Source organism: Perognathus longimembris, chromosome 11 (genome assembly GCF_023159225.1).
Source record: "Perognathus longimembris pacificus isolate PPM17 chromosome 11, ASM2315922v1, whole genome shotgun sequence".
NCBI classification, from domain to species: domain Eukaryota; kingdom Metazoa; phylum Chordata; class Mammalia; order Rodentia; family Heteromyidae; genus Perognathus; species Perognathus longimembris.
The window spans coordinates 61302999-61321305 of NC_063171.1; the positions used below are offsets into that span (position 1 = coordinate 61302999).

General features: G+C 58.0%; 1 protein-coding gene across 1 annotated transcript in view; it reads left to right on the forward strand.

The window, feature by feature from the left end:
- Window positions 1–18307, forward strand: part of Cacna1s (calcium voltage-gated channel subunit alpha1 S) — a 63362-nt gene that overhangs the window by 26248 nt on the left and 18807 nt on the right. Inside the window, 17 exon segments of the mRNA XM_048358252.1 lie at window positions 1093–1253; window positions 4842–5067; window positions 6011–6218; window positions 7409–7529; window positions 8319–8433; window positions 9133–9226; window positions 9964–10033; window positions 11975–12107; window positions 12400–12529; window positions 13717–13776; window positions 14234–14340; window positions 14493–14580; window positions 14828–14935; window positions 16724–16776; window positions 17027–17173; window positions 17270–17471; window positions 17804–17962. Of these exon segments, the coding sequence (XP_048214209.1) occupies window positions 1093–1253; window positions 4842–5067; window positions 6011–6218; window positions 7409–7529; window positions 8319–8433; window positions 9133–9226; window positions 9964–10033; window positions 11975–12107; window positions 12400–12529; window positions 13717–13776; window positions 14234–14340; window positions 14493–14580; window positions 14828–14935; window positions 16724–16776; window positions 17027–17173; window positions 17270–17471; window positions 17804–17962 (2182 nt within the window).

Sequence of the window (18307 nt, forward strand, 5' to 3'; positions counted from 1 at the left end):
TGAGACAACAGCGCGTGCTCTTGCTCTGAGGGCTTTGTAGCTGGATGCCCAAGGAATATGCAAATCAGAGAGGATCCTGTACAGGTGGCTGATGTATACGCCACGCAGGAAGGACACGGAGCCCTTGGGGGGCAGGTGGGCGGCTGCCCGAAGGGTGGGGGGGCGCTTCTAGGCAACTTGAAGTGGAAAGGGAAGGCAAGGGCGGAGGATAGGTTGTACAACACCGAGAGTTTTCCAGGAAGGAGACAGCTCTGGCCCAGGAGTCAGACAGAAGGGGATACGCCAAGCCCCCTTACATCCTTGTCTTCACAGGAGGGTTAGTTTGGCTGCTAGGCTGTGTCATTTGGCAGATTCATATATGATGGTGACTTCTGAGAAAGATCAAGCAGTAAAGAAATACATCAAAGATAAGATGAAGGCCCCTCCCTGGCTGCACTTCAAAGAGATAACCATGGCAACAGATGCCTAGCCCCTCCCACACGTTCTACAGCCACGGCTTACACACATACACACGTGTGCGCATACACACAGGAATATTTTGCTCTTTTTTTACGTAATGGAATTTTGTGATGTCAACTGTTGTCACTAAAGACACTAGAACAATGCCTAGCGCGTATCAAGTCTTAACAAATATTTGTTGAGTAGGTGTAGATGTAGAGATGTATGCATATGTATGTTGATGACATTTTTATTTCAGATTATCTATTGAGGACAGTTTTCATAGATATACCTGTATATTTGGGGAGCATATCATCAGATGTAAAGTTTTCCACAGTACGATGCACTGCTGCACCATCATGTTTTTAGTTAATCTTTCCTGGTTGTAGCAGTGCCACAGGGAACAATGGTATAAAAATATGACCATTTCAGCCGGGCAGATCAGTTACCTCGGGGGTCCTCCTCATTGCGATTCTTCTTTGAAAGATGGAGATCTTTGCTAGTAAGAGGCCAGCTCTCTTATGCAAGCTCTCCAGCCCACGCGCTTGGCTTCTCTCGGGTGGCTTGCAGGAGCGAGCTGGAGGAACGGGAGAACCGTAGCGTGCTCAGCTGAGCAGCTCTTGGCCCCCCCTCCTCTTCCGTCTCCTCCTGCAGCCGGCACTGGAGGCAGTGGAACCGCGTCTTCCGTTGGAAATGCCACGACCTGGTGAAATCCAAGGTCTTCTACTGGCTGGTCATCCTGGTGGTCGCCCTCAACACCTTGTCAATTGCCTCTGAGCACCACAACCAGCCGCTCTGGCTGACCCACTTGCAAGGTGAGCCTGCGGGCAGGAAGCGGGAAGTGGGGCCGGGAGGCCGGATGCTCGGACCTGCCAAGGGCTCCACAAGGTTTGCAGGAGAGGTCAGTTTAACCTTGGCAGTGTTTTCTAGAAATTACAGATATTGGTATTCGATCAGTGGCCGAATCCCTTCCTTTTATAGAGGAAAAACAGGGACCTCAAAAGACAAGGTAAAGCCGGGCTCCAGTAGCTCACGCCTGTGATCCTCGCTTCTCAGGAGGCTGAGATCTAAGGATCACAGCTCAAAGCCAGCCCCAGCAAGAAAGCCTGTGAGAGTCTTATCTCCAATTAATCACAGAAAAAGCCCAAAGTGGCGCCGTGGCTCAAGTGGTAGAGTGCCAGCCTTGAGCAAAAAGAGCTCAGGGATAGCACCCAGGCCTAGAGTTCAAGCCCCAGGACCAGCAAAAACCAAAACCAAGGTGACACACCCATCTCTCTAACTTGTGGCATCATTACTGCCCACGGGCAGTAACAGCAATAAATACATAGGGACAACTTTGTTCAGGTAGCTGGGAAAACCATTCCAATTCAGGATCATTGCCTATAGGATGACCAGTAATTTAGTTCCAAGCACCCAAGTTCAAATCCTACTACAAAACTAGCAATCTTTCTCCGGCTATTTATCGGCTACATAGACAAAGGAACATAGCAAACGGAGAGAGCTGACCACCGTGCTTGACTTTTAAGGACAGCACACTAGGCCAGAGGAGAAGACGAATAGTCATCGTTTCTGGTCCGCTTGGCATGGCAGTGATAGAGCTGATACAAAGGTATAGTGGGGAGGGGGGCTGTCACAAGACAGGAGATGTCTGAGCTCCATAGATCTTAAAGAAAGTAGATGAGGTCCAGAGGCCAACGGTTAGTAGGGATTCCTGCGGGAGAATGTCGGGAGCCACAGAAACCGTGAGTGTAACGAAGAGTGGCAGGAGCCGTGCGGCGGAACCTTACAAACTGCCACACAGTGCTAGCATGGTAGCCCGGGGACCAAGAGAAGCCAGTGAGGCTGTGCGGAAGGACATAACACAACCAGACTTGCGTCTTTGAACGTCCTGCCGTGGTGGAGAATAAAATAGGTCAGCTTCATCCATGCGGTGGATGCCCCTCTGGGTGCAGAGCTCGGGTCTTTCGCAACGAGTAGGGTCATCGGAAGAAGGACCAGTTAGTTCTCCCAACATAGCAGCCAGCCTGGGTGCCCTCTCCACTGTCAGTACGCGGTCATGCAGCACAGGCGACAACGTGATGCTTCCAGAAGGCGAAGCAAGTGTCGGAGTGGCAGAAACAAGGTGACTCAAAGACAGAGCAGTGGGCCGGAAGCTGACTTCCAGGGGGCGTTTCCGGATCTAGATTTAAACGGAGTGGTCCCTGGGCTCCTAATGTCTGTACAGAGACCACAGCAACGAGCCCTGGGCTTGCCTGGGTGGAAACTCTAATCGTGTAGAGCCAGCAGGGCCTGCAAAGGCTGCCCTTGCTTGAAGAGAGACAAAATCTTTATTGTCCATCAGGTCAGGTGAAGAACTTAAATGTTTCTCCCAGCTCGAGGTCTTGAAGGAAGGGAAACTGTGTCGAGGAAAAAATAAAACTCAAACTCCGATCTTCCCTGTGCAGAGTGCCCGGTACAGGTTTGGGGTCTAATTGACACTACTGTTCATGACACAAGGATTGGAAGCTAAGATAGAACCATTAAAAAAAACAAACCACAACCCAACTAGTCACAGACAAGTGAAATTTGCAGGGATCCAAGAGAAGCAAGCGCACACAAGCATGCTTGATGATGCTTCTCAAGACGAGGCAGCAGAATCCCTGAGGAGAACATTTCCCCATGATGAGCTCACAAGAAAAAATTACAAACCAGATAAGGAACGGAGCCATCCCGCAGACGAGTGGCGGGAAGTGGCAAACCCACGATCAGGACGTAACAGAGCAGTACCAAAGGGACCGTGGTTAAAGCGCTGAAACAGATGGAACCTTAAAGAACAGAAGGTTGTCTTCTATCGGAAAGAAATAGGAAGCAAAGCACGCATGCATCCGTAGGTCCCTTCAGTCCTGAGAGCCACCTTTGAATGTGCCATGCTCTGTGATGCATTGTCAGTGCCCTAAGGTTGGGAAGATGGAAACTCTGTCCACACAGAGGAGTCAGAGGGGAAGTCGAGGTTCCAGGCCTATGCAGATAAATGAGTGGCAGTAGCTCTACTTACTGAGAGGGAGAAGATGGTCAATGGACCAGGTCATTCCCATGGGTGGAGGAGGCTAGGCAGGATTCATCAGTTTTTCATCTTGGGCACGCTAAGTTCAAGATATTCCAATGAAGATGTCCAGGAAGCAGATGGAAAAGTAGGTATGGATTTTAGCAAGCATGTCTGAATTTATGAGGAATGAAATCTGGGAGGTCATTGGCAAGGATGACATTGAACAATGATCTTATAAATACCACCGGATCGCCGGGGGCTAGCACATCCTCAAACGCATGGCCCAAGTCCAGCGTTCAATCAAGAATGCAGCTGAGCCCGGCACTGGTGTTTCACGCCTGTAATTCTAACTACTCAGGAGGCCGAAATCTGAGTATTGGGGTTTGAAGCCAACTTTCCAGTTCCCATGAGACTTATCTCCAATTAACCAGCAAAATCCAAAAGTAGAGCTGTGGCTCAAGTGGTAGAGTGCTAACCTTAAGCAAAAAAAGTGAATGGGAAGCTCCCAGGCCCTAAGTGCAAGCCCCAGTACCAACACACACACAAGAAAGAAGGAAAGGAAGGAAGGAAGGAAGGAAGGAAGGAAGGAAGGAAGGAAGGAAGGAAGGAAGGAAGGAAGGAAGGAAAGAAGGAAGGAAGGAAGGAAGGGGAAAAAGGAAAAAGAGAAGATTGTATCTTCAGAAAAAGCTTAGAATTTAGAGTTATAGAGGAGGTTCTGGAAGATTTGGTGTCGCAGAAGAGAGGGCGAGGTAGGACAAGATGTTTGAAAAGGGAAAGGGAATTTCAGCAAAGCCTAGTGCTGCTGGTAGAACTGAGCGGAGGGCTTAGACATCTGCCAGATTTGACAACAAGGGGTGACAGGTGACCCCGGAGAGAGTCATGGCGAGTCCATCTGGAAGGAAGAGGGACCCTCTTGGACAAAGGGCCATTGAGAGTGGGCTTCCCAGAGGGGTGGGCAAGCGTAGGGGGACATGGCACATTCAAAGGTGGCTCTCAGGACTGAAGGCACCTACAGATGCATGCTTGCTTTGTTTCCTATTTCGTTCCTATAGAAGACAACCTTCTATTCTTCAAAGCGTAGGCTTTAGTGGAGGAAGAGCCTCTCCTATCAAGAGAAAGGAGGGAGCGGTGGAGCTTGTTAAATGTGTGTGAGATTAAAAGGACTACAGAGCAGGTGCTATTAGACATGGGATAGCGCAGCTCGTTGGAAATCTAGATCAGGACTTCTGCCGTGGGCTGCTGTCACCAGTTTTTACTGGGTTTGAGGATTCGTTAAAGGCTGGCGCCCTGGAAAGCTGGCGAGGGCGTTCTGGGCGCTTCGGCTCCGAGGCGGGAGGAGGATGGAGGGTGACTCGCAGACTGCCCTCCCCACCCCCAGATGTTGGCAACCGCGTGCTGCTGGCCTTGTTCACCATCGAGATGCTGATGAAGATGTACGGGCTGGGCCTGCGCCAGTACTTCATGTCCATCTTCAACCGCTTCGACTGCTTCGTGGTCTGCAGCGGCATCCTGGAGATCCTGCTGGTGGAGTCGGGCGCCATGACCCCGCTGGGCATCTCCGTGCTCCGCTGCATCCGCCTCCTCAGGATCTTCAAGATCACCAAGTGAGCCCCGGCGGCCGGCCTCCCAGCCCCAGCTCACTTCCAGGGCTCCGGGGTCTGGCAGGTTCAGGGCGAGCCCCGGCCCAGGACTCCCCCTCCATCCTTAAGCAGCCTTCCCCTGGGGAAAGAGAAACACCTCATATCGTCCCTTTTCTTGCCGTTATCTACGGCTCTGTGGAAGGAGAGACGCTCGAAAAGAGAAAGGAAATAGGCAGGGAGACACTGGGAGAGAGAAGGAATGGAAGGTGTGAGGGAGAAGTAAGGAGAAGGGATGGAAACGAGGAGGGGGGACGCGACGGCAGCGCGGGGAACGCGTGTGTTCACACAGCAGCTCCCCGAACCTGCTGCTGATCTGCTCCCAGACGCCAGCGGGTGTTTAAAGCTCTAACCGCACCCAGCCCTAGAGATACCACTTTTATACACACCGATCTATGGTAAGTCAGGCACCGTAAGAGACTAGCAAGCCAGGCACCCGTGGCTCATGACCGTAATCCTAACTGCTCAGGAGGCGGACATCCGAGGATCACGGTTTGCAATCAGTCTGAGCAGAAAAAATCCAGGAGACTTTATTTCCGAACTAACCAGCAAAAGGCAGGGCTGGCGTGGTGTCTGAGATGGTAAAGTGCCAACGACGAGCAGGCACGAGTCCCTGAGTTGAAACCACCAACCCCCTCCCCCCCCAAAAAACAAAGAGAGAGAGGTTAACAACAACGATTACAGCTGTCATAACTGTAATAAAATTCACAGGAAGGTGAGCCTGCCCTTTTCCTCCTTCCCTCGTTCTCCTATCTCACTGTGCATCTGTGCAGTGAGCCCCCAGCCCGCAGGCAGCCCTCCCCCCCTTCCTCAGCCCCCCCCTCCCACCAGGGCCTCTCCCCCTTCACACACACACCCCCCCCCAGCCTCTCCCACCCGGGAGCGCCCTCCTACCTCCTCCCCTCGCTAGGTACTGGACGTCCCTGAGCAACCTGGTGGCCTCTCTGCTCAACTCCATCCGCTCCATCGCCTCCCTGCTGCTGCTGCTCTTCCTCTTCATCCTCATCTTTGCCCTGCTGGGCATGCACCTGTTTGGGGGCAGGTATGACTTCGAGGACATGCCAGTGCCGCGCAGCAACTTTGACAGCTTCCCCCAGGCCCTCATCACCGTCTTCCAGGTGGGACATCCAGCGGGGCGCGCCACTTGGGGTGGGGGTGGGGCCCACGACGGCCACTGCGCGTGCGCGCTGAGGGGAGAGTGGGCGTCGCCTCCGCAGGAAGCCCTCGCTCAGCTGGTCCTCTCGACTCCCCCACCCCTGGCCCCTGTGGTTCCTGCCCCCTGTCTCCCCTGGAGCTGTGCTCTGTCTGATTCGCCTTGGCCTCCGGTCCCTGGCGCCCAGCAGGGCCCGCTACACCCCAGCTAGGGAGCGATTGGGCCTCGGGAGGGCCGGGGATCCACAGGCGAGCTGCTTGGGTCTCTGCTGGCAAAGGCAGCTAAGGTGAGCCCGTCCTCCCCAGGCTGGGCAAGACCTCGGCACCCAAGCACCCTTTTGCACCCTTAGAGGCGTGGTTCTCCCATCTGCTCGCCGGAAGCCACCCAAGGGAGTGTGGCGGTGTCCCCGTGAGCAGCGGCCTTCGCAGCTGCTGTCTCTGAGGAACGTCCTTTTTGTTGTGTTTGTTTCGTGTTCGGGTCCCAGGGCTGGAACTCAGGGCTCAGGTGCTGTCCCTGAGTTGTATTTGCTCAAGGCGAGCACCTCTACCCTTTGAGCCACAGATCCCCTTTCAGAATTTTGGGGGATTCGTTGGAAATATAAGAATCTCACGGACTTTCCTGCCTGGGCTGGCTTCAAATCACGATCCTCCGCCCTCAGCCTCCTGAGTAGCTAGGATGACAGGTGCGAGCCGCTGTTGCCTGGAGGACATTTTTGACGTAGAGCGTGGAAATGCTTTTCTTCCTGTCGCCAGTGCCTCAAAGGTCGCCTCCCTCATTTCGCCCGTGGGAAGGCCAGTGGGTGACATTCAGTGGGGCTCCTGAATGGTTTCCGTCTCCCTTTCCTTCCGTTCCCTCTGCTGCCTGGCTAGGCCATGAGACTTTCAGAGGCGCTGGTGCTCTTTACTTCCTGTGATCCAGTTCAGTCTGAAGACCAGGAACTCAGCTGGGGAAAGGACCGCCATCAAACCTCTTGTCCCTGGAGGGCCTTGATAGGCTTTTTAGATCCTAGAGGGGGCACGGAGGGGAGCGAGAGCTGGCACCTGCGCGGGCGCGGGACGCGCGACCAGCGGAAGCAGGCGTTGGGACGGTGCACTCGGGTGAAAGCCCCTTGGGTCTCTCTGTGTCCTCTCATTTTCTCCTTCCTCCTCTCCCCAGGTGCTGACCGGTGAAGGCTGGGCCTCCGTGATGTACAATGGCATCATGGCCTATGGGGGGCCGTCCTATCCCGGCATGCTGGTGTGCATCTACTTCATCATTCTTTTCGTCAGTGGCAACTGTATCCCCCTGCGACAGGGAACAGAGAAGAACTGAGGGGCGGGGGGGAGAGGGGAAGGGAGGGAGGGGTCTGCTGGACACACGTCACGTGCCTGTCACCCTAGCTGTTCAGGAGCTTGCGATCCAAGGAGTGCAGTTCAAAGCCAGCCTGGGCAGAAATGTCTGCGAGACTCTTTTAATCTCTAATTAAACAGCAAGAAGTCAGAAATGGGGGAGTGGCCCAAGTGGTAGAGTGCCGGCCTTGGGCAAAAACAAACAAACAAAAAGCTGATCAAGAGCACAAGGCCCTAAGTTCAAGCACCAGCCCAGAAACAAAAGCAGAAGAAAGAAAAGAAAACGAAGAGGGGTCACTCACCAGGTGGTAGAAACTTCCGGCTCAAGGGGAGCTCCCAGGCTTCTGGGGTGGGCTGTGGGATGCAGCGGAGAGCAAGTCCTTCCGCCAGAAAGGTTGGAGAAGCGCGGGGTGATGGGTCGGGAGGAGGCGTGCCGAGCCTGGTGCAGGAAGGCAGAAGGCAGGCAGGGGGGAATGGTGATCATGGCTAGCGTGGCTCCGTCTCAGCACTGAGACCAGGGGGACGGGGCCAGGGCGGTGCAGGGGCGGAGCGAGCAGAGCGGAGAGAGATCCCAGCGGACACCCTCCGAAGGGGGCCACGGGGAGCTGCCAGCCCTTTGCTGGCTGATTCTTACCCGCTTTGCTTCACTGGCTCCTCACCAGCCAGTCAGGGAGAGGGCCTGGGGACCCTCGGCAGGGCGGGACTCAACCCGAGGCTCCTTAGCTGGACTCTCTCAGACATCCTGCTCAACGTCTTCCTGGCCATTGCTGTGGACAACCTGGCAGAGGCGGAGAGCCTCACTTCCGCCCAGAAGGCCAAGGCTGAGGAGAGGAAACGCAGGAAGATGTCCAAGTGAGAGAGCTGCGCCCTCCCCACGCGTGGGGTGGGCTTCTCCCTGGAGCCGGCTGAACAGGGGTCACGGGGCACGTGCGTGCTCCAGGGGACAGGCTTCTGCAACCAGGGCGTCAGGGCTGCTGAAGCCTGAGGGGTAGACTCGGGGCAGGGGTGAGGGGCAGGCTGGCCATCTAGGCAGTGGCTTCTGGGATTTCTCCCCTCGGCGGGGCTGAGCCTTAGGCCTCCTCCCTCTGGGGAACAGGGTTGGATGCTCTCCCTGTGGGAGGTGGTTCCTCGCTCTCTGCAGCCCGATCTTCTTCTAGGGGTGGAAGCAGGGCTGGTCTAAGCATTATCTGGGGATCGTGTCAAAAATGCGGACTGTGGGCTGCACCAGGTGGGCTAACGCGGTTCCGCGTGTCTAGTGAGCTCCCAGGCGGTGCTGATGCTGCAGGTCATAGGAGGCATGCACGCGCGCACACACACGCGCACACACACACACACACTCACACACACACACACACAGCAGCCCGCTTCTCCCAGTGCCGGAACTCCCGTTCCTGTGGAGGCACGATGGGAAGAGCAGGGGAGAGCGACCAGGCCTTTCCAAAGAGTCGGGACCACCCTGGATAAACCAGGCACCCACCCTGTGAACTCTGAACCACACGCAACTCGACCGTCTACCCACTCGCTACCATTTCCCTTGGCTTTCCAACTCAGGGGTCTCCCAGACAAGACTGAAGAGGAGAAGACTTCGACGGCCAAGAAGCTGGAGCAGAAGCCCAAGGGGGAAGGAATCCCGACCACAGCCAAGGTGAGACTGCGGGGGGCGGGGGGAGGGCGATTATTTCACAAGATGGATAGAGAGGGTCTGAAGGTTCCCCCACCTGTGCTTCAGGTGACCCGTGAAGCCAAGCAGCGGGTGGGTGAGAGGGAGCGAGGGAGGGGGGGGAAGGGGGGAAGATAGGAGGAAGGGAAGGAGAGAGGGCGGTGGTCATCTGTCTGAAGAGGACATCCCCTTGGGGGGGGGGTCAGTGTGTGTGTGTGTGTGTGTGTGTGTGTGTGTGTGTGTGTGTGTCCAGGGACTTCCTCTACGTCCCGGCTTCCTACCCAGAGCAAGCAGGCAATCTACCTCTGCGTGAGAACCACTGTTCTACAGGGCAGCCCGGCCTGGCTTCTCGCCGTCCCTAGCCCTGCTGTGCTTGCTCTAGCCTGGCTCTGCTCATGATTCTTGGAGACTAAGGAGATGGAGTTCAAAGAGCCAGGAAACTGAGAGGGGTTCGGGATCCTGGCGGAAGGAGGTCAGCCCTGGTGGGGAGAATCGAGCAGGTGGCGCGGTGTAGACCGCTCAAGCGTGGCTCCCGCCGCCCGCCCGGCTAGGCCTGACTTCCATTTGGAAGCTGCGTTGGTCACACGCGCCCACCCCTCACACCAGTAAGCCGGGGATCGACCCGGTGAGCAGAAAGCTAGGCCGGCTCTGCGGCCCGTGCCCGGTCAGGGCAAGCTGCAGCTTTGGCTTCGTCGTCACCTTCATTTTGTTGCTCCCTACAGTTGAAAATCGATGAGTTTGAATCGAACGTCAATGAGGTCAAGGACCCCTACCCCTCGGCTGACTTCCCGGGTAAGGATCCTGGAGCCCGGGCGGGAGCCTGCTATTGTCTATGGGAGTGTGTGCTGGCTGAATCCTCTCCACAGTCGGCCCCTGTGTGTCCTCTGCCTGGGCCCCTCCCTGGGGAGTATAGGACACTGGAGATGTCCCTTCTGCATAAGCCACCTGCCAGCCCGCCTCTCCCCACAACACACCCAGGATCTTCATTGACCTCGGCCAGTGTGTGCTGACTGTCAGCTCCGTGCTTCAGGCCTGAGGCTCTGGTTTTCAAGGAGCGCCGAGCCGGTGGGGGGTGCACAGTCCCCCCGCCAGCCGTGCAGAATGGATCCTAAAGGAGGCCGCCCCCCAGCCAGCATCCAGGGTCTGGAATGGAACCGTAACTGGCCTTGCACAAAAAAAAATCCACAAGGGGAGAGGAGGGCTCACGGGAGGACGGATGCGTAAGACACAGCTAGGGTCTACTGCAAAACTCTCCTGACACCGACACATAACCCGCGTCTGCTGTGGAAACCCGACTCATCCCGACAGAGAAGACGACACAGGGACAAAGCAGAGCCAGGCTGGCTGACTCCAAGGAGCCGCCCGGAGGAGCCCTGGCGCCAAAGAGCTCTCAAGCGCTCTCTGAGCTCACACACATGTCCTTTGGAGCACTGAGCCACGGGACGATTTTACATGTCTTTGGGGGTGCTCAACTTGCTGTCATCTGTTTACCCCCCATGACTCTAGAGAGAAGAGAGGGCCCAGGGAGGAGGGCATGAGGGTGGGTTTGTTGCAAAGAGGTCTTGCCAAGGGGATCGAGTGTGTTTGTATCCAGCTTCTGGGATTTTTTTCTCTTTCTTTTCCTTTCCTTTTTCTTTTCTTTTCCGTTCTTTTTTTTTTTTAATCTTTTTTTTTTTTTTGGTGGTGTAGCTAAGGGTTTGAACTTAGGGCTTTGTGCTTGCTAGTCAAGCAGCTACCACTTGAGCTATGGCTAAGGCTGCTTTTGCTTTCATTATTTCTTAGGTAGGGCCTCACACTTTGGCCTTGGACCGCAATCCTCCTGTCTCTGTCACAAATAGATGGAATTGTAGGCATGCACCACTTCATTTAGCTGCCTCACGGCTATTTGTACAATGAAATGAACAAAATGGGATATAGACCGAGAGAGAGAGAGAACTATAGAGAACAGAGAGAGAACTATAGAGAACAGGATACAAATGTGGCAACTCTGTGAACTAACAGTCTCTGATAGTAAGCAGAAATTATGTCTCTGGGGCCCAGTGATAGTCCAGGTAGAGTAAGAAGTGTAAAGTTCTGAGCAGAAAACAGGAGTCCCAGCTTCTCGGGAGCAGAGGGGCGGGCGGGGCGGGGGGGGTGGAATATGGCACGGATGGGAAGGAGGACTCTCACGGGTCGGGCGGATAGACAACTGAATCCAGGAGCTCCTGGCCCGAGGAAGCCGCTGTCAGGAATCCCGGCTAGGAGCATTCCCCAGACACAAGCTCGGATATGCTTGGAATATCTACCCACCCCCGCATGCCCTCCACTCCTCCCCTCAACCTGCCCTAGTCCTGGAAGCTGACTGAAGCTCAAGAGATAGTGATTGCCTTCCTCCAGGCTGGAGGGTTCTCGCCATAATTGTTATGTCCTCTTGTCAGTCCCCCACGCTGTGTGGTGGAAACCCAGGAAGGGCTCCGTGTCCAGCACTGACCAGCAGCAGGGCCAGGAGCAGGGCCAGACGTCAGGGCCCCTGGTGAAGGTGTTGAACATCCAGCCTTGAGACAGGAGATGAGGCAACAAGACTCCTGGGCATCCTTCCAGAAGAGTCTGGGCCCCTCAGGCCCCTGACAGTTCAAGTCTATCCCCCCCCACACACAGGGCTGACTTCAGAGACTCCTTTTTAGGACACAGAAGCCAAGTGCACAGCAGAGTTTGGGGGAGGGGGAGCACCTCTGACTTCTCTCCTCTCCACAGGGGATGACGAGGAAGACGAGCCTGAGATCCCCGTGAGCCCGCGGCCTCGCCCCCTGGCCGAGCTGCAGCTCAAAGAGAAGGCAGTGCCCATTCCCGAAGCTAGCTCCTTCTTCATCTTCAGCCCCACCAATAAGTAGGTGGCGCCTGGCTGCTGGGGGGAGGGGGAGGGGAGGACTTGACCTCAGGGCCCCACCCTCACTAGGCCAGGGCTCTGCCTCTGGAGCCACGCCCCCGGGCCTGCAGCTTTCAGAGGCAGAGAGCGCAGGCTCGGTGGGGTTTCGTGGGACGGCGGGACGGGACGGTGCACACGCCGTCCCTGACCCAGGCCCCACGAAACGAACGGCCCCTCCGGGACAGAGGCCAGAGGCCGGCGGCGTGAGAGTGCCCAGCAGCTCCCAGCCCACCTTCTCCATCCTTCCCCCCAGAATCCGCGTCCTGTGTCACCGCATCGTCAACGCCACGTGGTTCACCAACTTCATCCTGCTCTTCATCCTGCTCAGCAGCGCCGCCCTGGCTGCCGAGGACCCCATCCGGGCCGAGTCCGTGAGGAATCAGGTGAGGGTGGCGGCCCTCCGCGGGCCCCGCAGCCCTCCCCTACCCGCACGCCGCGGCCCAGGGTGGGACCACAAGCGTGGGGGTTTCAGAGTCTAAGCTCCCGGAGGGTCAGGCCTGCCCGTGGCGTGGTTTCTGAACAATGACGGGTGCCACAGCAGGGCTGCCGGCTCGGAGGGTGGTGGTGAGGAGGACGGTGATGATGAAGGTCGTGGTGGGGATGGTCACAAGGTAGTGGTTGTGCGATGATGATGATGATGATGATAAAGGTGGCAGTGGTGGTGATGACGATGGTGGTGAGGATGATGGAGATGAGGATGATGGTGGTGGGAATGGTAAGGGTGATGGAAGTCATGATGGTGATCTTGGTGGTAATGGAGGTGACGTGGTGGTGGTGGTGATAGTGGTGGTAAGGGCAATGGCGTGGGGATAATAGTGGTGAAGACTGATAATTGTGATTATGTTGAGGATAATGGGAGTGCAAAGGTGATGGTGGTGGTGGTGGTAATGGAGATGATGGTGGTAGTGGTAATAGAGATGATGGTGGTGGTGGTATTGGAGATGATGATGGTGGTGGTAATGGAGATGATGGTGGTGGTGGTGGTATTGAAGGTGATGGTGGTGGTGGTATTGGAGATGATGATGGTGGTAGTAATGGAGGTGATGGCGGTGGTGGTGGTAATGGAGATGATGGTGGTGGTGGTATTGAAGGTGATGGTGGTGGTGGTATTGGAGATGATGATGGTGGTAGTAATGGAGGTGATGGCGGTGGTGGTGGTAATGGAGATGATGGTGGTGGTGGTATTGAAGGTGATGGTGGTGGTGGTATTGGAGATGATGATGGTGGTAGTAATGGAGGTGATGGCGGTGGTGGTGGTAATGGAGATGATGGTGGTGGTGGTATTGAAGGTGATGGTGGTGGTGGTATTGGAGATGATGATGGTGGTAGTAATGGAGGTGATGGCGGTGGTGGTGGTAATGGAGATGATGGTGGTGGTGGTATTGAAGGTGATGGTGGTGGTGGTATTGAAGGTGATGGTGGTGGTGGTAATGGAGGTAATGGCGGTGGTGTTGGCAAGGGTGATGGTCAAGGTGGTTTTGATGGTGAGGGTGGTGGTGGTGGTAGGGATGGTGGTACTGGTACTCTGGCCTTCCTCTCACTGGCTGTTCCCTCCCCTCCCCCTCCCCAGATCCTCGGGTATTTTGACATCGCCTTCACCTCTGTTTTCACCGTGGAGATTGTCCTCAAGGTGAGTGAAGGCTGTGGATGGACAGCCTTGGGCATGAGGCCAAACTTGCTGAGAGGCTGGGCTGAGGGGCAGAAGAAAAGCAGGTAGAGTGGAAGGAGAGGGGGCAGGGGGCCTGGTCCCTTCTTGGGAGGGAGAAGAGGAGAAGCGGGCTGGGGCTGCCCACTCCCAGTGTGTGTGAGTGTGTGTGTGTGTGTGTGTGTGTGTGTGTGTGTGTGTGTGTGTGTGTGTGTGCTGGGGGGAATCGGGGCTCTACGTGGCATGTGAAGCTCGGGACTTGGAGAACTTGGGCTGAAGCAGGGAGCTGAGCGGCGCCAGACCCGCCGGCAGCCATCTTGTCTGTACCGATGCTCTTCCTGAGCCAACTGAGGCAGGAAGCCTTCTCCGGGGAGGCCAGCTTGCTCCCCAGGCCCCCTCCCCCACCAGGTGCCGCCCTCCCCTCTTCCCCCCCCTCCCCCAGATGACCACCTACGGGGCCTTCCTGCACAAAGGTTCCTTCTGCCGCAACTACTTCAACATCTTGGACCTGCTGGTGGTGGCTGTGTCCCTCATCTCCATGGGGCTTGAGTGAGCACTGGCAGGGCCCTTCCCCCTGAGTGGGGGCGCGGGGAGTTCTGTGACAGGGTGGCGGGTGGAGAGCTCCGGGACACGGGGCGGGAAGGAGGCTGGTCATGGCGGCTGCCGGGCGGGAGCTCACGGCCCCTCGGCGGCTCCCGCAGGTCCAGCGCCATCTCCGTGGTGAAGATCCTCCGAGTGCTGAGGGTTCTCCGACCGCTCCGAGCCATCAACAGAGCCAAGGGGCTGAAGGTAGGGAAGCGCTGGGCGGGACCCCAGGGAGAGGGGCCGCCGGGTCTCGGTCCACAAAGCCCGGCCCAGCCGCCCATCTCCTGGGCCCAGCTGAGCAAGGGTGAGGGTGTGAGTCTGTGCTTCCCCACGCGCCTCGCCCTGCCTCCAGGTCCACTGAGAGGCCTCCCCCTTCCCGGGGTTCCCTCGCCCACCGGGGCTGTGGGGTGAGTTATGCAGGCTCCACCCCCATCCGGCCCTGTCTCCCCAGCACGTGGTACAGTGTGTGTTTGTGGCCATCAACACCATTGGGAACATTGTCCTGGTCACCACCTTCCTGCAGTTCATGTTCGCCTGCATCGGTGTCCAGCTCTTCAAGGTGAGGTCCTGTCCACCTGAGCAGTGCTCCCTCCCCCACCTGTCACCTGAGCAGTGCTCCCTCCCCCACCTGTCACCTGAGCAGTGCTCCCTCCCCCACCTGTCACCTGAGCGGTCCTCCCTTCCCACCTGTCACCTGAGCGGTGCTCCCTCCCCCACCTGTCACCTGAGCGGTGCTCCCTCCCCACCTGTCACCTGAGCAGTGCTCCCTCCCCACCTGTCACCTGAGCAGTCCTCCCTCCTGCACCTGTCACCTGAGCAATGCTCCCTCCTGCACCTGTCACCTGAGCGGTGCTCCCTCCCCCACCTGTCACCTGAGCGGTGCTCCCTCCCCCACCTGTCACCTGAGCGGTGCTCCCTTCCCCACCTGTCACCTGAGCAGTGCTCCCTCCCCCACCTGTCACCTGAGCGGTCCTCCCTTCCCACCTGTCACCTGAGCAGTGCTCCCTTCCCACCTGTCACCTGAGCAGTGCTCCCTTCCCACCTGTCACCTGAGCAGTGCTCCCTTCCCACCTGTCACCTGAGCGGTGCTCCCTTCCCACCTGTCACCTGAGCAGTGCTCCCTCCCCCACCTGTCACCTGAGCGGTGCTCCCTCCCCCACCTGTCACCTGAGCGGTGCTCCCTCCCCCACCTGTCACCTGAGCGGTCCTCCCTCCCCACCTGTCACCTGAGCAGTGCTCCCTCCCCCACCTGTCACCTGAGCAGTGCTCCCTTCCCACCTGTCACCTGAGCAGTGCTCCCTTCCCCATCGTGGCTCAGCTGCCAGGCCATGGCAAGAGCCAAACAGCCTCTCTCCCGGCACGCAGAGGACGCCCCAGACCATGGGGACAAACGCCCCCGCGTGAACGCCCGCGCGGTGTGGCGCTGCCTTGCATCGCCTTGTGCTTTACAGTACCCGGGTTTGAACCTGGCCTCGCGCTCGCGGGCGCTCTCGCACGCAAGGCCCTCCCGGCCCCTTTTGCTTCGCGTTTTCAGGCGGGGTCTGGTGCTTTTCCTCTGCCTTTCAGAGTAGCTGGCGTGACAGGCGCGAGCCGCCACGCCCAAGGACATGAGCCCACTGAAGGCCAGAGTAGCCCCAGTTTATACGTGGTTGTGCCTGCGTGCTGCCCACCTCCCGCTGCTCCCCCTCCTCATCCTGCCCACCTTCTACTTCGCCAGGCCCTCTAACACCCTGCACGCACGCACACACACACACACACACACACACACTCTAACACAGTTCCCACCGCCTCCCCAGCATGAGCTTCTGAAGTCACGCTGACAGGACCCCAGCGGGTCTCAGACACGCAGCGGCATCACGTGGCCACCGCTCACTCATCCGTTCATTCAACCAACACATGGGAAACGCTTTCCCCCTGAGCCAGCCAGGGCTCGTGACCTTTTCCTTTTGTGCAGCGGAGGGCTGCCCCTCTCCCCGCCCCAGGCTCCTCTTTGTCAAGCCGAGGACTCTGGCATCCTGTTGAAGACAGTGGGGACCTGACTCAGCCCTCGCCCTGGCACCCAGCGTTGGGCCTGGCCTGGGGGAGCCCACCCTCTTCATTCCTTAAAGGAATGGAGGCGAACCCACCCTTCCTCTGCCTCCTGTGTCCGGTGCTTCGGTGCCTGCCTGCTGCCCAGCCACTGGGAGCACCCTGCCACACACCCCCACTTTACACCATGTCCTACTCTGGGGATGCGTCCCCTGCTCCAGACAGTCCGCCCTCCCTTCCCTCTCTCAGTAACCCACTTTCTCTCCTGTTTCCATGACAACGCGTCTCCATCTCTCCCTCTCCCTCCCCGCGGCGGTAGGGGAAGTTCTTCAGCTGCAACGACTTGTCCAAGGTGACAGAGGAGGAGTGCAGGTACGCGGCGCCCCGCCCGCTGGAGGGCACGTGGGCGGGGCCCCACAGGCTGGGAACGGCAGGGCGTCGGCCCTGGGTGGGGGGAGTCACAGGAGCCCCTTTGCTTGGGTAGCTGGAGGTCGCGGATGCAGGCCTTGGCGTCTCTGGCGTGCTCACTGCCTCCCCTCCCCGGGGGCTCAGGGCTGAGGGTGGGGGCAGGGCAGCCCCCCCCCCCCGCGCTCAGCAGTGAGACGGGGCCTCGGCACCTCAGGGGCTCCTACTACGTGTACAAGGACGGCGACCCCACGCAGATCGAGCTGCGCCCTCGCCAGTGGACGCACAACCCCTTCCACTTCGACAACGTGCTCTCGGCCATGATGTCGCTCTTCACCGTCTCCACCTTCGAGGGGTGGCCTCAGTGAGTGAGGTGGGGGGGGGAGGGCACCGCGGGGGTGGGGGGGGGCAGTGCCAGGCTCCTCCGCCTTCCCATCCTCACCTCTTCGCCTCCCCTAAGGCTACTGTACAAAGCCATAGACTCCAACGAGGAGGACAAGGGCCCTGTCTACAACCACCGGGTGGAGATGGCCATCTTCTTCATCATCTACATCATCCTCATCGCCTTCTTCATGATGAACATCTTCGTGGGCTTCGTCATCGTCACCTTCCAGGAGCAGGGGGAGACGGAGTACAAGAACTGCGAGCTGGACAAGAACCAGGTGCGGGGCCCGCCCGGAGATGGAGAACGAGGCCTCGCGGGGCCTCTCGCTGCCCCCCCCCCGGTCCTTCCTGCAGCCTAGGGGTGACCTCAGAACCTCCACTGGTGTGGGTGGAGTGGCGGGGGGGGTGGGGTCCTTCTCATGGATTTCCCATGATGCCCCAGTGGGGTCCGGCTGGCGGCAGTGGTGAGAACGGGCCGTGACCCCTCCAGGGGAACCGAAGGGCCCCCGGCCCCCCGGCTGCAGGCCACGCGGAGCGCAGGGCTCCCCCTCAGCCCCCGCGCGCGCGCGCGGAGGGGTGCTGACCTCTCGCGTCGTGCCGTGTCCCTCAGCGTCAGTGCGTGCAGTACGCCCTGAAGGCCCGCCCACTGAGGTGCTACATCCCCAAGAACCCCTATCAGTACAAGGTGTGGTACGTCGTCACCTCCTCCTACTTCGAGTACCTGATGTTCGCCCTCATCATGCTCAACACCATCTGCCTGGGCATGCAGGTAAGCGGTCTCCTAGGAGACGGGGGACCCACGGGGCCCACCCCCACCCCCCCCAGGCCGGGGCCGGGGCTCTGAGGAGGGCAGAGAGGATAGACCAGAATTCTCTGCACCCCTCGCCCTCCTCCCACCACAGACATTTTTCCACATGCCGGGTGCTGAGCGGCGAGGTGCAGGATACAGAGGCGAATGGGTCCTCAGCCGAGGGACCCTTATACACCGCCCAGGCATTAATGACGCCTGTAATCCTTGAACTACGGATAGGCTCCCTGCGCCTAGGAGCCCCAGCCTCACCCAGTGTACCCACGGCAGGGGAGTGCGGGGCTGAGCCAGGCAGCGCGGCCCAGA